At 44.1% G+C, this 23,101-nt stretch overlaps 1 protein-coding gene across 3 annotated transcripts in view; it reads left to right on the top strand.

Moving 5' to 3' along the window:
• Positions 1-1,021: 1,021 nt before the first annotated feature.
• Positions 1,022-23,101, top strand: part of FCER1G (Fc epsilon receptor Ig) — a 74,556-nt gene continuing 52,476 nt past the window's right edge. For 2 of the 3 annotated variants that reach the window (XM_079958555.1, XM_079958556.1), the window contains exons 1-5: positions 1,022-1,269; positions 10,066-10,157; positions 12,309-12,356; positions 13,117-13,137; positions 15,765-17,075. In XM_079958555.1, the coding sequence (XP_079814681.1) occupies positions 1,215-1,269; positions 10,066-10,157; positions 12,309-12,356; positions 13,117-13,137; positions 15,765-15,866 (318 nt within the window). In that variant the 5' untranslated portion in view covers positions 1,022-1,214 and the 3' untranslated portion in view covers positions 15,867-17,075. Of the gene's footprint in view, positions 1,270-10,065; positions 10,158-12,308; positions 12,357-13,116; positions 13,138-15,764; positions 17,076-17,323; positions 17,614-23,101 lie in introns of those variants that run through there. The other variant, XM_079958554.1, reaches the window with a different exon arrangement.

Here is a 23,101-nt window from a genome sequence, read left to right as displayed (position 1 = left end):
ACCACTGAGCCTTAGGCTTGCCGATCGGAAGGTCGGTGGTTTGAATCCTGCCAACCTAGCAGTTCGAAAGCACATCAAAATGCAAGTAGATAAATAGGTACCGCTCCGGCGGGAAGGTAAACGGCATTTCAGTGCCATGCTCTGGTTTCGCCAGAAGTGGCTTAGTCATGCTGGCTACATGACCAGAAAAACTGCAGACAAACGTTGGCTCCCTTGGCCAGTAAAGCGAGATGAGCGCCGCAACCCCAGAGTCATTCGCGACTGGACTTAACTGTCAGGGGTCCTTTACCTTTTTTAAAATATGTTTTTATATAGGTTGGAAGCAGCCCAGAGTGGCTGGGGCAACCCAGTCAAAGGGACAGGGTATACAATGGTACCTCGGGTTAAGAACTTAATTCATTCTGGAGGTCTGTTCTTAACCTGAAACTGTTCTTAACCTGAGATACCACTTTAGCTAATGGGGCCTCCTGCTGCCATTGGCACGTGATTTCTGTTCTCATACTGAAGCAAAGTTCTTAAACCGAGGTAATATTTCTGGGTTAGCGGAGTCTGTAACCTGAAGCGTCTGTAACCCGAGGTACCACTGTATTATTAAATAGGATCTTGTAACAGACTTGCCCCAGGGTGACAGGCCAAAAAATGGGACATTCCGGGATCCAATCAGAAGCAGGAATGGTTTCTGTAATTCTGGGATGTCCTGCTTAAAATGGGATGGTTGACCATTTGCAATTCCGATCTCAATATGGGTGCATTCGGGCTTAGCCGATTTTCCTTAGATACTCGGAGAGTGGCAATTATGTTGTGAACCGTTCTGAGATCTACAGATGATGGGCAGTGTAATAATAATAATAATAATAATAATAATAATAATAATCCCTTCTCCTCCTCCTCCCTGGACTGCATGCTTCTCAGTTCCTGAACTGGAGAAAGGGGAACTTCAGGCTGAGCCCGATGATCGGCTATCATGAAGTGAGAAGTTTAAGGCCTCAAAAGCAGGAAAGCATGTGTTCTGTGGTTGGTGGGCAGTCCTGCTGAAGACTTGAGCACTGCAGAGCAGAAGCTCAGCTCAGACGCTGGACACTCCTGTCTTGGGAGGAAGGCGTAGGCAAGCCGGATTTAGCCAGTCACTCTCGCCTTGCGTCTCCCTTGACCTTGCCCGTTGGGGAGGGAAGCTCTGCCACTCGACTGGACCTGGTCCCTCTCCCCTCTCCAGGATGAAAGTGTATATTTGGACAGCCCTCCTGGTTCTCCTGGCAGCGGAGGAAACAGGTAAAGCGGGTGGGCTGGGAGAAATGGCCTTTCGCTCATCTGCCTTTCCGCACGTATGCACAAAAAGAGAAGTGAATGGAGATTGTAGGTTTGAGAAATCAGCGCCTTCCCTCAGTCCTATCGACATCAGAGGCCTGGGAGACGGTGGCAGGAGGGAGAGCCTTTTCTGTGGCCGCTCCCATATTGCGGAATTCCCTCCCAAGAGAGGTCCCTCCTTGTTATCCATCTGCCGGCATGTTCAGAGCGCCCTGTTTTTGAAAATGACGGGGCAGAGAGTGCTGATCGCTGGGTCTCTTTGTCAGGGCAAACTGGACTTTAATTGCCAGACCTCTAAAATACATCAGAATTGTGTTCTGATGTATTTTAATTATTGCTTTTAACTCGCTTGTTTTTATTGCTTTGCATTCTGCGTATACGTTTTTAAATGTTTATACGTTTCTCTAGGAGAAAGGAGGGATATAAGTACATTAATTTGAAATATAATAGTAGTAGTAGTAGTAGTTGTAGTAGTAGTAAATTTCAACAACAATAGCAGCCACTAAGTTTGCCTCACTTTAAACCCACTGTCTGTTTACAACAACTTGTATTTGATTACGTTTTCCACCTCAGATGTTCAGGGTGGCAGAGAAAATGGCCCTCCTCTGTTCTATTTTCACAACAACCCAGTGAGGTAGTTTAGGCTGAGAGAGAAAGTGGTTGATGGGGGTGGAGTGGGGTAGGATGTTGGAATATCTCCACCCCCCCCAAACAGCTAGGCCACCACTATAACCCCCCGCCAAAAATGCTGATTCTGCTTTACAGCTGTGTTGCAAGCTTGACTTGGTAGATTAATCAACTTGGTAGATTAATCAACTTGGTAGATTAATCAAAGTTTCATTTGATCATACAATAAGGTCATTTTCATGTGGTGGGACTGTAAGACCACACTTGGTTGTTGTTACCCCTCACCCCCCCCCAATCCCTGGGTCAGGGAATGGGGGGGGGCAGAAATCCCTTAAATATGGCCTTTCTAAGTGGAAGTGCTAAATTTGTACCTTAAATGGTATGTGAAAAGGCATTTGTATTGAATTTTTAGTAACATGCAACTGTTTATATTTTGATCCACTTAAGAAATCTTTAATCTGTGAGGCTGCAATCCTGCATATCCACTTATATGAGTGTAAACCAGACCCTCCAAGTGTCTGTATTTTCCAGGGACGTCCCTGATTTGGAGAAGCTGTCCCGGTTTCTGATTTGATCCCAGAATGTCCCACTTTTCCTTAGGATGTCTCTATTTTTACTGAAGAAATGTTGGAAGGTATGGAGTTATCTGACCCTCAAGCCGTCTGAAGGCAATCCTGCATAGGGAATTTTTTAAAATGTTTAATGCCTTATTAAGTTTTTTATATATGTTGGAAGCTGCACAGAGTGGCTGGGGCAACCCAATAAATAGTAAAATTATCATTATGGAATGGGACGTCCCTGTCTTCATCGGATAAATGTCAGAGGGCATGGTAATCGTGACTGAACTCAGTGGCACACACTTCTGAGTAAAATTAGATACACCCAACTCATTTCTTCTCAGGGTGGGCATATGGAAATTAATGAACCTAAGTTAGCCATGTCAATTAATCTCCATGGGTCTACTCTGAGTAGCTAGCATTGGCCAGGACCCCATGTACAGGATTGCAGAGATGACGGCACATGTTCACCACTAATACTACAAGTTTGGCCCTGTTTAATGAAAACTAATGTTGTGCCAACCAGTTTAATCCTTTTGAGGTACAGTGGTACCTCAGGTTACATATGCTTCAGGTTACACACTCCGCTAACCCAGAAATAGTGCTTCAGGTTTAGAACTTTGTTTCAGGATAAGAACAGAAATTGTGCTCTGGCAGCACAGCGGCAGCAGGAGGCCCCATTAGCTAAAGTGGTGCTTCAGGTTAAGAACAGTTTCAGGTTAAGTACAGACCTCTGGAATGAATTAAGTACTTAACCCAAGGTACCACTGTATATCTAGTCAATTGCTAGATTGCATTGTTGTGCTAAGATAAAGGATCTGTTTCTGCCATCCACAAAAAGAGCGAGGTTTATTTGGGGAGGGGTGCCTCTGAAAGGCTAAGTTTTACAGTATGGTAAACTTTCTTGTATTAGAGGCCAGTTGCGGGCCAGATTGAGACGGCGACTAGGCCGCATCCGGTCCCCGGGCCTTAGGCTGCCTACCCCTGACGTATAGCCTCTAAACTTGAAAGGAGAACATGGGTCTCTTCTAGGAAAGCAAAACTGATTTCCTTAACAAGGGTCACCATCGGGCACAACCATCGTCTGCTTAAACCAGATGACAGGCAGGAGTTTCGATTCTTAAAAGGGGCATCCCACCCGTTGTCTGTTCCTGCCTCTCTGCGGCTTTCAGATTTTGTTCCACTGTGCTCACGGCAGGATCTCGGGGATGTGGCCAAGTGGTAGACTATTTGTGTTGCAGGTGGAAGGTCCCAGATTTAATCCCCAACATCTCCAGCTAGCATAGGGGGAAACCCCTGTCTGGAAACCCCCAAGAGCTGCTGCCAGTCTGTGTAGACAATACTGAGTTTGGTGGTTCAGTGGTCTGGTTGGTAGAAGATTGCTCCCTGTGCAGCACTAAGGCACAGTCTGTAATATTGTAGCTCAGCCATAGATCATGTGCTTTGTGTACAAAAGGGCCCAGGTTCAATCCCTGGCACTGTCTCCAGGCAGGAATAGGAAAGGCAGGACCCCGGAGAACAGCTGCCAAACAGCACAGGTAGACAATGCTCAGCAAGAGCTCAGCAATAGCATAGAGCAGCTTCCACAACAGGGATGGGCAATTGTGTCGATTTAGGTTTCGCTGAGTTTCTCCTTTTCCCAGTCTTCAGTTCTCCATCAGCTTGTGAATATATATATATACAGTGGTGCTGTGGGTTAAACCACAGAGCCTAGGGCTTGCTGATCAGAAGGTCGGTGGTTCAAATCCCTGCGACGGGGTGAGCTCCCGTTGTTCGGTCCCAGCTCCTGCCAACCTAGCAGTTCGAAAGCACGTCAAAGTGCAAGTAGATAAATAGGTACCGCTCCGGCGGGAAGGTAAACAGCGTTTCCGTGCGCTGCTCTGGTTCTCCGGAAGCAGCTTAGTCATGCTGGCCACATGACCTGGAAGCTGTACACTGGCTCCCTCGGCCAATAAAGCGAGATGAGCGCCGCAACCCCAGAGTCGGTCACGACTGGACCTAATGGTCAGGGGTCCCTTTACCTTTACCTCAGGTTACATATGCTTCAGGTTACATACGCTTCAGGTTACAGACTCCACTAACCCAGGAATAGTACCTCGGGTTAAGAACTTTGCTTCAGGATGAGAACAGAAATCGTGCAGCGGCAGCAGCAGGAGACCCCATTAGCCAAAGTGGTGCTTCCGGTTAAGAACAGTTTCAGGTTAAGAACAGACCTCCAGAACGAATTAAGTTCTTAACCCGAGGTACCACTGTATATTTAAGTGCATTGCCCTCATGTATGTATTTTTGTGTGCCTTTTTGCCTACATACACGTTTTTGCAAAGCCACTTCCCCATATGCAATGCATTTTTGTAAGTTGCTTTTAGTAACACATGCATTTTAGACACACAATTTACCCTCGTAATAGAAACGTAGAATTGTGGAGCTGGAAGGAACCTTGAGGGCCATCTAGTCCTACCCCCTGCCATGCAGGAATCTCAAGGCACGGACCCTCATCTGTGCATTTTTTTGTACACATCACTTGTCTGGAGAACTGCATTTCAAAAATTTGATGAATGCAAATTTCACATGGTGGTTGTGTTTCGGCTCATGTATTGTTTCAGAAGGAGCAAATCTGGTAAGTCTGAAATGCAAGCTGAAGTCAATTCCCACCCCTTGTCCGAAGTAATGCAATTATTTATTTATTTTTAAATGTATGTTTTGTTTAATTTTATGTAACCAATAAGAACTGAGAACAGAATGCACATAAACAGAACAGAAAATACAAGTATGGAATCCAAAATATCCCAGAGCTTTCCAAAGAATGTAAATAACACAAGGCAAAAACTGTGAGAGCCAAATACTGAAATTATCATCTCTCCAGAGCTGGCCATGTGCGTGAAGTGGTTTCCTTGCTTTATTAGAACTATTAATATATTGAATAGAAGGTAAGCAATCAGTAAGGAATATAGGGATTCTGGTGGTGCTGCGGGTTAAACCACAGAGCCTAGGACTTGCCGATCAGAAGGTCAGCGGTTCGAATCCCTGCGACGGGGTGAGCTCCCGTTGCTCGGTCCCTGCTCCTGCCAACCTAGCAGTTCGAAAGCACATCAAAGTGCAAGTAGATAAATAGCTACCACTCCGGTGGGAAGGTAAACGGCGTTTCCGTGTGCTGCTTGGAAGCTGCACGCCGGCTCCCTCGGCCAATAAAGCGAGATGAGCGTCGCAACCCCAGAGTCGGTCACGACTGGACCTAATGGTCAGGGCTCCCTTTACCTTTTAATCAGTAAGGAAAGGATCCTTGTCTGACCTTCGCTGAACCTTTTTAGTCACATCAATTCATTTTTCTGACAATGAAATTGTCCAAATTCTGCTGTACCCATAATTCAATGAGATACCGTTATGCTTTCACCATTTATAGGCTTAATACAGTGCTGCAAAAGAAGACTAAGCAAGTGCTTAGGTCACCAGCATGCAGGGGCATGCAAACAAAGAGATTTTTTTAAAAAATAAAGAATTCAACATTTAATTAAGGGGGGGAAAGCGCTGAATTTTGCAATTGGAAAATCTAGAAACAATTTAGTTTATTTTCAGCATGCATGTAAGTAAAGTATCATTTCAAAAAATAAAATTAGTTTCCGTATTGTTTTTATTTTGAATTATGTATGGGCGGCCCATCATAATATTTTCAGTGCTTTGGGTCTCTAACGGTCTTAATCCAGCCTTGTCTTAATCCAGTTATTTCTGAAGCTTCTAAATAATCACCATCTTGTGTGCTGTCCAAAACCTGTTCCGGAAAAGACAGGGCGGCTTGCCCACATCTCTAGCAGAGGCATCCAAAATAGATATCCCGTGCGTACAAATTGCCCTGTAGAGTGTTGGCGGTCTTAGATCACAGGAGCTGCGTAGCCTCTCTGCTCTCCCCCCACCCCCCGCCCCGTCCTCCACACTTTACATTTGTGTCCTATCAGTGGTATGAGATCTGCTGCTACTGCTACCTGTGGTTTAGTGAAGTGTTTGCTAATCTGATGCTTTTTCATCACCACAAAAAGGCGATAGCAGCTAATTTATGTGCTCAGCTCTTTATCCCTTCTTTGGGTCCCTGCAACGAATACTTACAGAAACAGGCTTGTCATTACACACACACATTATACTAATAGACTTTAAAAACTTGGTCCTGTGTACAAGTACAGGTGTACCTTGGTTCTCAAACTTAATCCGTTCCGGAAGTCCGTTCCAAAACCAAAGCGTTCCAAAACCAAGGTGCGCTTTCCCATAGAAAGTAATGCAAAATGAGTTAATCCGTTCCAGACATTTAAAAACAACCCCTAAAGCAGCAATTTAACATGAATTTTACTATCTAACGAGACCACTGATCCGTAAAATGAAAGCAATAAACAATGTACTGCAGTCACACAATCAGTCACAGAAACAAAACAAAAAAGCCGCAAAAACAAAAATGCAAAATAAATAGCAAAAACAGACAGACCTCAGTGTAACACTCACACGGAAGTGTGGCACTCAAATTGGAAGCGTAACACTCAAAACGGAGCACATTCAGCTTCTGAAAAAAGTTTGCAAACCGGAACACTTCCGGGTTTGCAGTGTTTGGGTTCCAAGTTGTTTGAGTACCAAGGCATTTGAGAACCAAGGTAACACTGTACTCACCTAGTCAAAAAATAGCGTTTGAATGCCTTATAAACATGCAATACCAGATGATGCTGGAGAGCAAAAAGAATTCTGTGCAATTTTCCATAGTGTTTTTCTTTTCTTTTGTTGTAACGATTTAATTTCTGACTTATTTATAGCGTTTCCCCACCCCACCGTGTGTAGATCCAGCTGAAGTCACACAGACCATGTCATGAAAGAAAAAAGTTAGGGGGGAAAATGCTGCCAACAAGTATAGTTCCAGATTTACCAGGCTTGTGATGATATGGTTTTGCCAGGGCTTTTTTTTCCAGCTTGAACTCACCGGAACTCAGTTCCGGCACCTCTCAATATAAGCCATTGCCATTATAAGAGAACAAGGGAGGTGCTAGTGGTGAGTTCTAGCATCTCCTTTTCTAGAAAAATAGCACTGGCTGTCCTGAAAATGCAGGCTCTGTAGTATAATGTAATAAAGGAATGCCAAATCATATAAAAAGCATCTGGAGGTTCTAGTCCTTGTTGAAATATCAAATTTGATTTTCTCCATTATAGCTATATTCCAGAGTGAGGGGCACCAAGTGTCCAGTGTAAGATTTGCAGCTGTTAAGTTGTGGGTTAACATATCAGATGACACAGCGATTCTTCAAACAGCTCTTGTTTATTCACAGGCCAGAACAGAACTGAACTGAAGGGTTCAGTCAGCCTGCTTATATAGAGCTCTAGTACAATGTAACTGTAACAATTTTCTAAAACTATCCAATCACTGAACGCCACTTTCAATCCCTTATTTGCATAACTATCTACAGTATCCCCCTGCTGGCCCAGGGTGAGAACTTCAGTACATAACAGGGGCTGTTTTCCTGTGAGTTTCACCAAGGGTAGCAGTTATCTCAGTTGGTTTGGAGCATGGTGCTGCTAACGCAAAGCTCGCGGGTTTGATTCCTCTATCGCAAGGGTGACCCTCAAGATCCTTTCTATAGACCTATGATTCTATCATTCTACTATTCATGCTACCAGAGAAATTTTGTTAAGACATCCATATTTTCGTCAGAGAAACTTTGGAGCGTATAGAATAGGGCGTCCCTATTTTCATTGGAGAAACGTTGGAGGGTATGATAGCTGTGAGGGGAATAAAAGGTAAAGGTAAAGGTACCCCTGCCCGTACGGGCCAGTCTTGACAGACTCTGGGGTTGTGCGCCCATCTCACTTAAGAGGCCAGGGGCCAGCGCTGTCCGCAGACACTTCCGGGTCACGTGGCCAGCGTGACAAAGCTGCATCTGGCGAGCCAGAGCTGCACACGGAAACGCTGTTTACCTTCCCGCTGGTAAGCGGTCCCTATTTATCTACTTGCACCCGGAGGTGCTTTCGAACTGCTAGGTTGGCAGGCGCTGGGACCGAGCAGCGGGAGCGCACCCCGCCGCAGGGATTCGAACCGCCGACCTTTCGATCGGCAAGTCCTAGGCGCTGAGGCTTTAACCTTTAGCGCCACCTGCGTCCCTGTGAGGGGAATAGGGGCTTCCTATTATTATTGTTAACAGTGCTTTTTTTACTGGGGGTACGCAGGGGTACGCATACCCCTAAACATTTTGTGAATCTAAGTTTGGCCTCATTGAGGGGCAGTATTTCTTTTTTCTCCAATTTTTTATTGATTTTCCAATTTTTATAAACACGCAAACAAACATAAATCCTAACTATACTTAGTCCACTCTTAGTAACATTGTTAAGTAACTTCCTCATATCCCCCTGGCTGAATTGCAGTATATATCATTGTAACAGTTTTCCAAAACAGGTTTCTCATAAAATTTACTTACTCGCTTAACATCTTTCTCATTGAGGGGCAGTATTTCAATATGAGTAGGAAAATGAGAGTACCGCTAAACATTTTTAAAGGAAAAAAGCAATAATAATAATAATAATATTAATAATATTAATAATAATAGTTTTATTCATACCTCACTCATATGGGTGAGTTGCCCTAGCCACTCTGGGTGGCTTCCACCCCACACAAAATTAATCATAATAAAACATCAAATATTAATAGTAACAATCAGATCCTATATAAAAATTTACAATAACTTCAAAATAAATAACTTATACCAAATAAAGCAATATGCATTAGAATCCAACAGTAAACACTGTGAAACATCAGCCAAGTAATAATTAGACAGTTTACACTTATTACAATAAAGAATTACTCATCTATAATTGATAAAAATAGCAGCAAATCACAATACATAAAATGCCACAAATCATACAAAACGATGTAAAAGGATGAATTTAAGAAACAAATACACACAAATTATAACATTATTTAAAACAAAACAAAACAAAACAACTCTCAGCACCCTCAATAAACCATAGCTCCCAGAATCCTCTGAGGAAAACCAATACTTTTTAAAGGGGTATGATTCTGCTTTAAATGTAAGGTGTGAACGTATTCACAGGCTGGTGGCGCAGTTTTGAAGACCTTGAAAGACCTACATGGGCTCCCAGTACGTTTCCGAGCACAATTCAAAGTGTTGGTGCTGACCTTTAAAGCCCTAAACGGCCTCGGTCCAGTATACCTGAAGGAGCGACTCCACCTCCATCGTTTTACCCGGACACTGAGATCCAGCACTGAGGGCCTTCTGGCGGTTCCCTCACTGCAAGGAGCAAAGCTACAGCGAACCATGCAGAGGGCCTTCTCGGTAGTGGCGCCCGCCCTGTGGAACGCCCTCCTATCAGATGTCAAAGAGAACAACAATTACCAGACTTTTAGAAGACATCTGAAGGCAGCCCTGTTTAGGGAAGCTTTTAATGTTTGATGTATTGCAGTGTTTTAGTATTTTTTGGAAGCCGCACAGAGTGGCTGGGGAAGCCCAGCCAGATGGGCGGGGTATAAATAATAAATTATTATTATTATTATTATTATTATTGAAGAAGTAACAAAATGCACCTTGTTTCCCTGCAGAGGCGCTGAGGGAACCTCAGTTGTGCTACGTCTTGGATGGGATCCTGTTTGTCTATGGTATAATCCTCACGTTCCTGTACTGCCGGCTGAAGGTGAGTCTTTTAATGGCTCTCTGAGATGCATATGTCTTGATCTTAATGCAAGGGACAGGTGACCTAAAAGCTAAATGACATACACATCAGTTAACTGAAGGAAATTTGTCACAGAAGTGGGTTTTTTGCAGGGAGAAGTTCATTTATGTATTTACTGTATTCACAAATGAATGAATGTGCCACAAAAGATCCTCTCCTGTTCATCACTGAAAAAGAAGGCAGTGATTTCCATTCAATTTGTATATGCTAACTTATAGGCATAATGCAATTAAACATAATAATACTGTAATTTAAATGGGGGGGGGGGGAGAGACACCATACCATTGGGAGTTGTGCTTTGTGCCTGCTTAGTCTGCTATCCAACTGCTGACTTGTTGCTGGGCCTCTTCAAGGCCCCATCCTGCTCTCCCCTCTTAGGGTTCTTGTAATGATTCTAGGGGTTGCTCGTGCGTAAGCCGGTGCAAACACCTGGCTGGGTTGCCTGAGTGAACCTTTTCTGTCCGGACAGCCACTCACCCGTGGCTGTCTCAATCGCTGGCAGAATCCGTCAGTGGGCGTTTCTTAAACTTCTTCCAGCAAAGAAGTTCTTTGACGCCTAGTCTCCTCCTACTCTCTCTGCGCGAAAGCCTTCTGCGCAAGGAGGGCGTAGGCAGCGGAGGACCCCTACTCTCCCCGCTGGTCCCCGGCAAGGAGTCATGGGACCGCCTCACCGCTTTCCCCATCTGCCCCCCTTCTCCACTGGTGCTACGCTGATTCTCTTCCCCAGAAGATGGGCTGTCTCTCCCAATCCCGGGACGCTCTCTGGAATCCCTCTGGATTTTGCTCTCTCCCTCTGGCACTGATGGCAGTTCCCTGGCAGTTCTCAAGCCCCTTTCTGCACTATACATTTAAAACAGTACCATACCACTTTAATCAGAGTGGTTTAAAATGGAGGGCAGGGACCTTGACGCGCAGAATATCTAAGTAAATGAATGCTGCTTCATGAACAGATAATTTATATAGTTGCTGCCATTTAAATGTTACCTTACTGGCTGTATTTATTTACCTTAATAATAATAAAAAATCCCACCCTCTCTTGGTGGAGTTAGAGCAGCATACATTGTTTTTCCTTCCCATTTTATCCTCACTAGAACCCTGTGAGATACGCCAGACTGTGGCCACATCTGCACCAGAAATTGAAAGAAGCCCTTTAAACTGTCATGGCTTTGTCCAAAGAATCCTGGGGAAATGTTGTTGGCTAAGGGAGCTTATAGCTGTTACAACACCCACACACCCACACACCCACACACCCTTCCCCAAACAGAGCTACAATTCCCAGAGTTCCCTGTGAGGAGGGATTGATTGCTAAACCACTTTGGGAATTATAGCTCTGTGAGTGGAAGTGAGGTTCTCCTAACAACCCTCAACAGCTTTGATAAACTATAGTTCCCAAGATTCTCTGGGGGAAGCCATGACTGTTTAAAGTGATCGGCTACTGACTTTAAATGAACAGTGCAGATGAGGCATGAATGCGCATGTGTGTGAGAGAATGAGTTCAAAGTCACCCTCAAACTTCATGGCTTGAGTGGGCATTTGAACCTGGGTCTCTGTAGCTTAAATCTGCCACTCAAACCACTGCAATCGACACAAGATAATATCACCAAGGCAACTATTTGTGAACAAACAATAAACGTCCCTAAATATGGATGCCCCTAAAAATGGCAAGGGTAGTTTCTTTCCCAAATAGGTTTTATCTCACACAACGGCAAACGCAGGAAATAAAGAGTCCACCTGTGATATATCAGTTGGTTCAGTGCTCAGACGTCATTCCGGTTAACAGACGTTTCGTCGCGAAAGAGCTTAGTCGTCGAGCTTTGAAGTAAATAATATACATGAGAAGACAGTATGCAAACGACTTAAAGTAGGGGTATATCTGTCCCCATGTGCATGTTTTCATCAGAAGAAGCATAGAAAGAGCACAATGTCCTTCAGTTTGTTAAACTGCAGGCTGTCTCTCCACAGGTTGCTCCATAGTTAGTGAATGGGCTTTCTGTGACACTCAGAGGGATTAAAAAGAAATGAGAGACGTTTGCTGTGTGGAGTTAATGTCTGTTGTTACTTTAAGTTTATAGATGATTTATTTGACTCTGTTTATATTTTTTATCTCCTTAGATCCAATACCGAAGGAAATCAAAGCTCCCCCCTGCTTCCCACTACGAGGTGCCTCCTTGCTCCTTTCACTTAAATAATATTTAGCATTTATATGGCATTTGCAGCGTGTCAGGCTAAGGATGGGCTGATAGGCTGGAAGCAGACAGACTTGGTCTCCCAACCATTCTCAGCACCTGTACCAAACTCCACTTCCTGGTGTTTATTAAAGAGGGCCTAAGACCTGTTAATGAAACTGTAGGCAGAAATTCAACTGGAGGTGTTTTTCTTAGCACAGGAATGGAGCAATGGTGACAACAGCACCTGTTGTGTCGCTGCCTGCTAAAGACATAAGAGTCGTTCCCGTGCACCATAGAAAAATGAGGGGAGGTAGACAAAGAAGACTGTGATTTGTTTAAAGAAGTTCTTGTGGCTTTTGCACCCTCTCTGCTTCAAACAGAGATTTGACGCATTCATGGCCTGGACCTTGCTTTTGTCTTTTCTTCTGCTTTTATCTCATACCTTCTGAAATAAAGAGCAGGGTTGGTGGGTGGGTGGGCATTCTTCCTTTAAAGCATATTTGAGGCATATTTCCCCCCTCAAAGAATTCTGGGCACTGTAGTGTGCTAAGAGTTTCTGGGAATTGTAACTCTGTGAGGGGTAAACTACAGCACCCAGAATTTTTTGAGGGAAAGAATGAGCTTTAAAGGTTTGGTGTTTACACTGGTGAAGATGCAGAGAAGGGAAAGGGAAAGGGAAGGGGGTGCATTATATTGTTTTGCTTTCTGTTCCTCGGAAATCTCATGCCATTCTCTGTCTTCCTCTTTTGCAGAAAGTGGAAGGAATCTATACCGTAAGTGTCTGCCAACGATTTTCTGGGACAGGGCTGGGATAAGAACACAGGAAGCTGCCTTCAATCTTAGCCAGACCTCTGCTCCATCTAGCTCATTATTGCCAACACTGACTGGCAGAGGCTGTCCAAGGTTTCAGGCATAAGAACAAAGCAAAAGCCTGGCCACAGGATCAGACCAATGGCCCATCTAGTGCAATGTCCTGTTCTCACAGTGGCCGACCAGATGCCCGAGGGAACCCCCATACCCAGCAAGTGTCCCAGAAAAACCGGAACATCCCATTTCCCCCCAGCGAGAGCATGGTTGCTATTTTGAGATCTTACCCTTGTAATAAACAAAAATCTGCCCTTATTCCCTTATGGGGGACACAAGAGCCCTTATAGAGTCCTTTGTAGGTTCTCCATCAGTCGGAGAAAATAACAGAGGCCAACCAGAGAATATTGAGAAGCAAAGCAGCTAGTAAGCCTGATCTTTATTGAGCTGTTGCAACAGGGTGCTCCCCTCACACGCAGGAAAGGAGGAGGACCCAGAACCAAGGTGTGCCTGCCCTTATATAGACATTTTAAATTGGCTTCCCTGGAGCTCAAGACCACCCTCCATACGTCATACATACATCACAGAAGGGGTGTAACCCAAGACCACCCCCCACAAACATCATACATACATCACAGAAAAGGTGGTCTACAACAGAAATTTGAATGTTGTTGTTTTTCCTGTCTGCCATGTTATCTGATAATGCCTTATCTGATCGCCTTTCCTGGTAGTCTGGCCATTCCTTTGAGATGGTGATTTCTTAATTCCTGAGACAATGGGAAGGTTTCCTCACCCCCACCCTCCTTGCAGAGAAAACATTTGGTCAGCTTGGGAGTCAAAATGGTTTCAGGACTGTTTTCCTGTGCTACTTCAGACATGTGGTTTATATATTTATGTACGTGTTTGCTTCGTACATTTATGAACATTTATTATATATCTAAGACCTTAATTTTTTTTATTTCACCCTGAAAAAATAGCTTTTGGGGTGGGCCACGATCTTGCATGGTGCTGTTGTGTGAGAGCACAGTTCCCCCCAAAAGCACGAATTTTCGGTTCTATAATCTTGCGCAGGTCACGTGACTCATGCGGGAAGACAGCCAGAAAGACGCACATCCCTGTTTTGGGACTCAGCATGTTGGAGGGTTTGGGGTCCCGAGCTCAACAGCAACTCTCACCCCTTGTGTTTCCCAGAAACTGGTATTCAGAGGCATTCCTACCCTCCAATATTGGATGAAGTCCATAGCCATTGATAAGTCTAGGTAAAGGTAAAGGGACCCCTGACCATTAGGTCTAGTCGTGGCCGACTCTGGGGTTGTGGCGCTCATCTCGCTTTATTGGCCGAGGGAGCCGGCGTACAGCTTTCCGGGTCATGTGGCCAGCATGACTAAGCCGCTTCTGGTTAACCAGAGCAGTGCAACGAAACACCATTTACCTTCCCGCCAGAGCAGTACCTATTTATCTACTTGCACTTTGACATGCTTTTAAACTGCTAGGTTGGCAGGAGCAGGGACCAAGCAATGGGAACTCACCCCGTTGTGGGGATTTGAACCGCTGACCTTCTGATCAGCAAGTCCTAGGCTCTGTAGTTTAACCCACAGCACCACCTGCATCCCTTTATAAGTCTAATCACCCATAAATTTGCCTAATCCTGTAAAGACATAAGCAGAACCTGCTGGATCAGGCCAAAGCCCCTCTAGTCCAGCATCTTGTTCTCACAGGCCCAGTTGGCTATCCCTGTGTTGTTGTTTTTAATGCTTAAAGTAGTGAACAAGCTTCAAAAGCAGATAAAATCAAGTATAAATGGCAGCTGGTTATAAATATAGCCGTTTTTTTTAGTTGGAAGACTTGTGATCTATTTATCATGCTATCAATCTTGTTGCCAACCAGGGGTGTGTGTGTGTGTGTTTTAAATCAGTTAATAAGTCTGTTTTACTGAAGAACAGAATGACCACATGAAAGAAGCAATATGCTTTTTGTACTGTGGAGAAAGTTTTCAGTTCAGATCTGCCTGGATAGGGCGTTGGGAGCTTTGAATGACAAAAGTTAGGGGATGGCATAATTGTGCCTCTCGTGGCGCTGTGGGTTAAACCACAGAGCCTAGGACCTGCCAATCAAAAGGTGGGCGGTTCGAATCCCCGCCACGGGGTGAGCTCCCGTTACTCGGTCCCTGCTCCTGCCAACCTAGCACTCTGAAAGCACGTCAAAGTGCAAGTAGATAAATAGGTACCACTCCAGCAGGAAGGTAAACGGCGTTTCCGTGCGCTGCTCTGGTTCGCCAGAAACGGCTTAGTCCTGCTGGCCACATGACCCGGAAGCTGTACACCAGCTCCCTTGGCCAATAAAGCGAGATGAGCGCCGCAATCCCAGAGTCGGCCACGACTGGACCTAATGGTCAGGGGTCCCTTTAGCTTTACCTTTAAAAGTAGGGATGCTGGTGGTGTTAAGGCCAGCTCCACTCAGGTGGTATCCACACTGTACATTTAAAGCACCACAATAGCCCAGCCTCGTGAAATTTCATATGCGTTTTAGTGTGAGTTTCGCCTAACTTAGGCATGTTTGCTTTCCCTGACCCTTCTCTCTTTCTCTTCATTTACAGGGTCTTGGCCCTCATGAGTTCTCAACTTATGAAACTCTTACACACCCCAAAACTGACCCAAAGGAGCAGCCCCCTGCAGAAGCAGAAACCATGATGGGATAGGAACACTGTCTTGTGGAGACCCCTCCTCAACACCTGAAATTGCGCAACTATATTTTGATGCCAGAAGAAGGACTGTCTCTGCACCCTTTGCTGTACCTGCATGGAATATGCCACATTGCCGGCACATCGCCTAAAGTGATTTTGATGGCACAGTAGACCAGGAAGGGGCTGGCAGATGTTGCTGGACTACAACTCCCATCATCCCTGACCATTGGCCATGTAGGCTGGGGCTGATGGGAGGTGGAGTCCTACAGCTCATGGCAGACCACAGATTCCCCAACTTACCACATATCTTGCCTGTTGTATTAGCAACCCTTATGTTTGCCGATTTGACGTCTTCCACAGCAGGACAGCTTGAGGGTGGGCAAGAAAGAATTGCCAGCTTTTATTAATCTGTATTTAAAAATAATAATACTTATGGCTCTGTTCTACCGCTGTTTTTGAATAACATGTCCTTAGCTTGTTTGGAAAATCATGTCAATAGCTTAGCAATGTGGGTGCAATCAGGATTCCTGGCTGGGAGTTAGAGATGAACAAATTTGTCAGTTTTGGTCCTCCAAGTTCCTCATCTTCCCAGTCTTCTTTTCTCCACATTTCCACAACTGTGGGGAAGAGCTGGGAATACCTCCTGTATTAAATCCTGAACAGCTGTGGCTAGATGGACCAATGGTCTGACTTGGTATATTTCCTTTGTTCCTAATTTGTTCCTAATTTGCAGATTATTATTTTTTAAATCATCAGCATCTGAGTACAGAATTCTCCTAACATATTTTTGTATGCAGCTTTGACTAATATAGATATTTTTGCAACACATTTTCCCTAACATTATACATTTTTGTATGTTATTTTCACTAAATATATAATTCTTTTACGAATACTTTGCCCTACTGTATGCCTTTTTGGCAGAAAGGGTGAAAAGACTTTTCAGTGCATAAAACGCTCTCATTTCACCCGGATTGGGCAACTCCTGGACTCTTCTGGGACCTTGCTGCAGATATAGTAGCAGGGTCTTCAACCCCGTGACCCCAGAGCACACCACCTCTGGTTTGCAGGAAGGCTATATGACAAAGTGCACTGCTCCTGGTTTGCTTGTGTTTACTTATCTTCCCATTAGCCATTTGTTCATCACACACTTTTAAATGTACTTTCCGATCACTTTCCATGTCACAAAAAGTCTGTCTCTGTGGGTGGGTGGGTGTTTTTTTTAAAGTACCGTATTTTTTGCTCTATGACTCACTTTTTCCCTCCTAAAAAACAAGGGGAAATGTGTGTGCGACTTATGGAGCGAATGCAGGCTGCGCAGCTATCCCAGAAGCCAGAACAGCAAGAGGGATTGCTGCTTTCACTGCGCAGCGATCCCTTTTGCTGTTCTGGCTTCTGAGATTCAGAATATTTTTTTTCTTGTTTTCCTCCTCCAAAAACTAGGTGTGTCTTGTGGTCTGGTGCGTCTTATAGAGCGAAAAATACGGTAGTTTATTTGCACTTCAATTAAACCTACCTACCTGTCCAGTTTGTGCCTGAATCCTTCTCACAAAATATTGACAGTCTGCAGACGACCTAAGGGTCAGTACAACCAAGAAAATCCTCCTTCTAAGCCTGTTTTAAAAGTTGCTGATTTGATTATGTTGGAGACAAGTATCTCTGCCCTTGTCTGTTTAACTAGATTGCTCTTTATATATATATGATTTTATTATTTGCTGCAAGCAGCCCTGAAAATGCTAAAGAAATAAATGTAATGAAAAGTCAATGTGTTCACTGCCTCTCTGTTTCCTTATTCCACAGCTGTCCAACACCTCCTGCCCCAAAACAAAATATTGAAGGAATAGTAATCATAAATTGTGCAGCGTGATTATTTGTGGGTTTCAGTTGGAGTTTGTTCATTTATTTATTTTTATTGCATGTATATCCCACCTTTTCTTCCAAGGAGCTCAAAGTGACATACATGTTTCTCTCCCTCTCCCTTTTACCTTCACAACCTACCTGTGAGGTAGGTTAGTCTGTGAGACAGTGACTGGCCCAAGGTCACCCAGTGAGCTTCATGGCTGAGCGGGAATTCGAACCCTGGTCTCCTAGGTCTTAATCCAGCACTCTAACCACTACACCACACTGGTAGAATGCCTGGTGCAAGCAAAGTTTGCCATGTAGTATTATTTATGCAGAAGCGAATTGAATTCTGGCAGTGCCTTCCTGATCAGTCCACAATAACCATAGTGTTAATTTAGGTTTCCTAGAACTTGATCGTATGTTATTTCCTAGGCATTAAGGCCGAGTATTGTTTTATTTTTAGGTAGTGATGGTCACCAACTTGGATGGCTTTAAAAGAAGATTAGACAATTTAATGGAGGAAAAGGCTATCATTGGCTACTAGCTGCAATGACTATGTAATACTCCTGAATACAAGTTGCTGGAACTAGTGTTCTTCAACTCTAGGTCCCTAAATAGTGTTGCATTACAACTCTCATTATCTCCAGACTTGCTTAACCAATGTTAGGAATGATCGGAGTTGTAGCCAAAGGTTGAAGAACACTGTTAACTAAATGATAATTTGCTTGCAGCCGTGTGTTGAAGGGCCTCCGCCGAGCAATCATTTCTATGACCCAACGGCTGCTAAGCCTGTGGTTCATTTACGGCAGGTTGCATTTGTCAAGTTTCACAGAATTTGACCACAGGCATTGGTAGTCTGCAGGTAGTGGTTTGCTTTCAAAAGCCCCGAAACAACAGTAAAGAAAATTGAGGTAATGCTGGCTCTCTAAACGGATCGGAATTGGTAGCTTACTGAATGCTGCCATCTCCTTTTCGTTGAATTTTCCATCTGTAGGAGACCCCAACGTATTGAGAGCCAGTGTGGTGTAGGTGTTAAGAATGTTGGACTAGGTTCTGGGAGGCAAAATTTCAAATCCCCACACAGCTAATTGGGTGGCCTTGGGCCAGTCGCACACATTCCCGGCCTTAACCTGCTCAACAGGATTATTGTGAGGATAAGATGGAGAGGGTAGGAAAGGTGGGGTATAAATGCAGTAATAAATGGTAAAACATGTCCTTATCTCCTGACAAGAACTAGGACAAGCAGTCATCTCAGATGCCAGAGAGGAAGATGGGAAAAGCCATCCCAGTTTCTGATTTGATCCCGGAATGCCCTGCTATTCCTTAGAACGCTCCTATTTTCATCAGAGAAATGTTGGAGGGTATGGATTTATGCAACCCCAGAGCCAAGGAAATAAGTAGCTCTGCAACCGTTAGAAGGCAGCCCTGTGTAAGGAAGTTTTTTAAATGTTTAATGTTTTATTATGTTTTTATATACAATGGTACCTTGGGTTAAGAACTTAATTCGTTCTGGAGGTCCGTTCTTAACCTGAAACTGTTATCAACCTGAAGCACCACTTTAGCTAATGGGGCCTCCCACTGCCGTGCGATTTCTGTTCTCATCCTGAAGCAAAGTTCTTAACCCAAGGTACTATTTCTGGGTTAGCGGAGTCTGTAACCTGAAGTGTCTGTAACCTGAAGCGTCTGTAACCCGAGGTACCACTGTATGTCGGAAGCCACCCAGAGTGGCTGGGGCAACCCATAATGTATGGTGCAGAGGGGGCCCTGCCAGGCAGAGGCATGAAAGGAGATTAAAAAAGGCGAGGTTCATTTCATCTTGAATTTATCAGACATAAAGTTCTGCGCAATCTGTGGCTTATACACACGCTCCCTGGCCTGGTCACAATAAAGAATATGGACAGGAAGAGCAGAAGTGAGGGGTTTGTGTGTCTGTGTGAGGAGATGTGACTGAATGTGGGACTTCCGGGTTAGCGCGATCGGATTAATGGCGGATTCCCTCCGAGCGCCGGAGGGAATCGGCTCTGCTGAGGATGGGTCTTACCGCGCCGGCGACGCGGGGACCCTTAGAAACCGCAGGCGCGGAAGCCTGCAGACTTGGTGACTCGGCGGGCACCTTTAAGCGCCTTCCCCGACCCACAAAGAGCCTTTTTAAAGGCTACGGAGAGGGTACGGGGAGTGGCGTGGTGCTGTGAGTAGACCGCTACTTCAGTGGAGCGAAGCCGCGAGCCATGGCCGGAGAGCGCTTTTTTCCCAAAATTCGGACTGGAAAATAAACAACCCGTGAGTAGATTGGAATCTGGACTTTAAAATTTATACCTTTGAATTTGGTACAATCGGGGGATGTGCTAAAGGGAAGTCCGCACCCCCCCTACCTACAAACGATCTAAAGCAAGGATTGGAGAACTAAGGTGGAGAGTATTGTTTTTGGTGTCAGATAAAAGATACTTCAATGAATTTGACAGAAGAAGTCTTTGTGCTGGAGAGAAAGGGAGGAATTTTGGAAGCTTTTGTGTAACCCCCCCCCCCGAACCCGGGAGTGTCCTGTGCGTAAGCCGGAGGAAAAAGAATAAGGAGTTTGACAGCTGTCAAAGGAGCTGTCAAACGGGCGGTTAAAGTTAAGAACTTTGTTACTTAAAAACTCTCTGAATTAAAAGTGTTGCATTTGAACTGAGGTGGTTGGAAACAACGTAGCTATAAACAATAAGTAACGGACTGTTGGAAAAGGACTATCAAGTAATTGGAATCCCCCTAGGGGGAACTAGAGACATTACAATGGCTGCAGAGGGAAAATTACTGGAAGATAGAAAAAATGTTTTTTCTCGTGGGAATCTTGCAAGAGCAGAGTACGGCTATGAACAAAGAACTTATGACCTTGAATTCTAAAACAAACAACTCTGCTGAATGCATAAAGGATTTGACTAATAAGAAATCTGCAGCTGAACCAGAAGAGATATTTTTGGAACAGGTGGAGAGGAAAGAAGGAGTGGAAAAGGAAAATACCAATCAGAAGCCTATATTGTCAGGAAATAAAGAAGAAGATCTTCGGATTACAAATCTGCGAAAGATGAGAAAGATGAAGGAGGAAGTCCCTGGAGTACCTGGAATTCTGGAATTTAAAAGAATAAAGAAATATGATTGGGACTTCCTCTTTGAGTATGGGAGATCAGCTGACCTTTTGCAGCAACTGCTTTTAAGTATTTTGGATGGAAGAAAACTTGGTGTGACTGCGACTGAACTCCTTCGAGACCTGAGGACCAACAAAAAGGGTTACCAACAAAATCGGCGGAGAGAGACTGACAGAGACTTGAAGGCCTCGGATGTGAGGAATCCGGGCTAGGAACTGTTTCTGTGGACATAAGGGATGGAAACCGGGGTAGGGAGGGAGGGGAGAACAGAATTTTAAAATTTTATGATTTTTGTATTTGGCCATTATGGCATATAATTAATTAAAATATAAAGGGAGAAATTCGTGGGAGGGAAATTAGGTCGACCTTAGAAAAAAGATTTAATGTTTATGAGAGAATTGGATAAGTTAAATGTGGACAAGTAAAAAGAGTTAAGTTTTAAAAATAATAATAATATGTTAAAGATGAGAGATAAGAACTTGCTGAATTAATTATTGGAATTGGGATGTATGAAGAAGGGGTGGGGGGAAGTCAAGGAAAGAGGGTAAAGAAAGTAAGAGTATGAAATTATATATGTTTTGTTTTTGTTTTTGTTGTGTGTGTGTGTATAAAATGTGAAAACCTAATAAAAAAATTTAGAAAAAAAAGAGGAGATGTGACTGAATGTGAGTCATTTCCTTGGCTTCATGTAGCTCAAGTTTATTTTAGTGTTGCTTCCTAACCGACAACAAAACAACCTCCAGTCTGGTCCTATGACTTCAGGATTGCAGGCAGCAGCTACAGACAGGCGAGCATTTTAAAAGAGATTTGGAAATGAATACAGAAGCATCCCTTCCCCCGATGGACACATTTATTTATTTATTAATTGTAATTTTTTCCCCATCCTTCTTTCAACATTGATCAAACAACTTTCATGGGCCCGCATACAGGAGTAAATATTATTATATTTATATCTCAGATATCTTCAAAGGAGGTGGCACACATGGTTCTGCCTTTTTATCCATATGACAACCCTGTAAGCAGTGTTAGAAACTGAGATATGAAAGCTAGGAGCTAAATGGCACCGTAAATCTAGGTTATGGGCACAGCAACGGTGCGCTTTTTTGTTAACAAGAATACAAAGCTGAAAATGAATGAACTGCAGCTAAAATATTATGTTTGTTTTTCACATGGTCTAGTCCTTCCCCTGCCTACCCCAGTAATATTCTTAAGAGGGTCTCTTCTCCAGTCTTCAGAGAGTAGCTGGAAGTGGGGAGGCAGAAAAAGGTCCTCCTTTCCTTCCACGCTGCAGTTTTAATCTGAAATCTTAGGCGTCATACTGCGCCCAGTGCTCAGAAACTGCTCACGCTGAAATTCCCCCATTGCCAAATGCACCTAGAACAATGGGAGTTTTGAATGCTGACTGTGAGGTAGGTTTAGGCTGAAAGACGACGACTGAGTCAAGGTCAAACAGTGAGCTTCATGTGGGTAAATGGAGATGGTTGTTTCAAGGGGAAAAAATGGGTATGTATAAGGAGAATTCCCCAGATGCCAAGCAGTTGGAAACTGTTTGCGAGATCTTGTGGAATGGCTTCTGCTAGGTGACTGTGAAGGAAGATCAGCTGGAATCGCCCTGCTTTGTTTCAGCCTGCAATATTGCCCACTGTATACTGTTACTGGAAGTGGTTTACGACAACAAGGCAAAGTAGGCCAGTGTCAATATTATAGGTTAATTCAGGCCTCCTCTCCCTCAACTGCTACCTGGGACAGTCAAACTGCCTTTGTGGAGGAGATGGAAAGCAGGGCTCACCCTATCAGCTCTGCTGAAAAAGCATCTCCACCAGGCGCTTCCTATCTGTCAAATGTGACATTTGATCATTATAAGAACAGCTGTTTAAGAATTGGTGCCTATCTTTGATTTTTCCCTCTTCCCTCCCTGTCCCTTTCTGCTTGTGTGTCTTCTTCTTCTTCTTCTTCTTCTTCTTCTTCTTTACCTGTAGGCAGTGATTGTCTTATTTTAATTGATTGTATGTATGTGTTATGTACTGAAGTTCTCACCCTGGGCCAGCAGGGGGATACTGTAGATAGTTTTCACTCAGGTCCACGTCAGTTATTTTAGGGAAACCCTGGGTTGTTGTTGCTACAATGTTGACAGCCGGCTGCCTATAAAAGCAGGCCGGCTGAGCTGTTTGCTGTTCAGTTCTGTCCAGCTTACAAATAAAGAGCTGCTCTGGAGAAATCGCTGTGTTGTCTGCTATGTCTACCCACTATTCAACAGTATGTATGCCACTTTCTCATCCTTTTCGA

Source organism: Podarcis cretensis, assembly GCF_951804945.1.
Source record: "Podarcis cretensis genome assembly, chromosome: 16".
NCBI classification, from domain to species: domain Eukaryota; kingdom Metazoa; phylum Chordata; class Lepidosauria; order Squamata; family Lacertidae; genus Podarcis; species Podarcis cretensis.
This window is presented reverse-complemented; position numbering and strand designations above follow the sequence as displayed.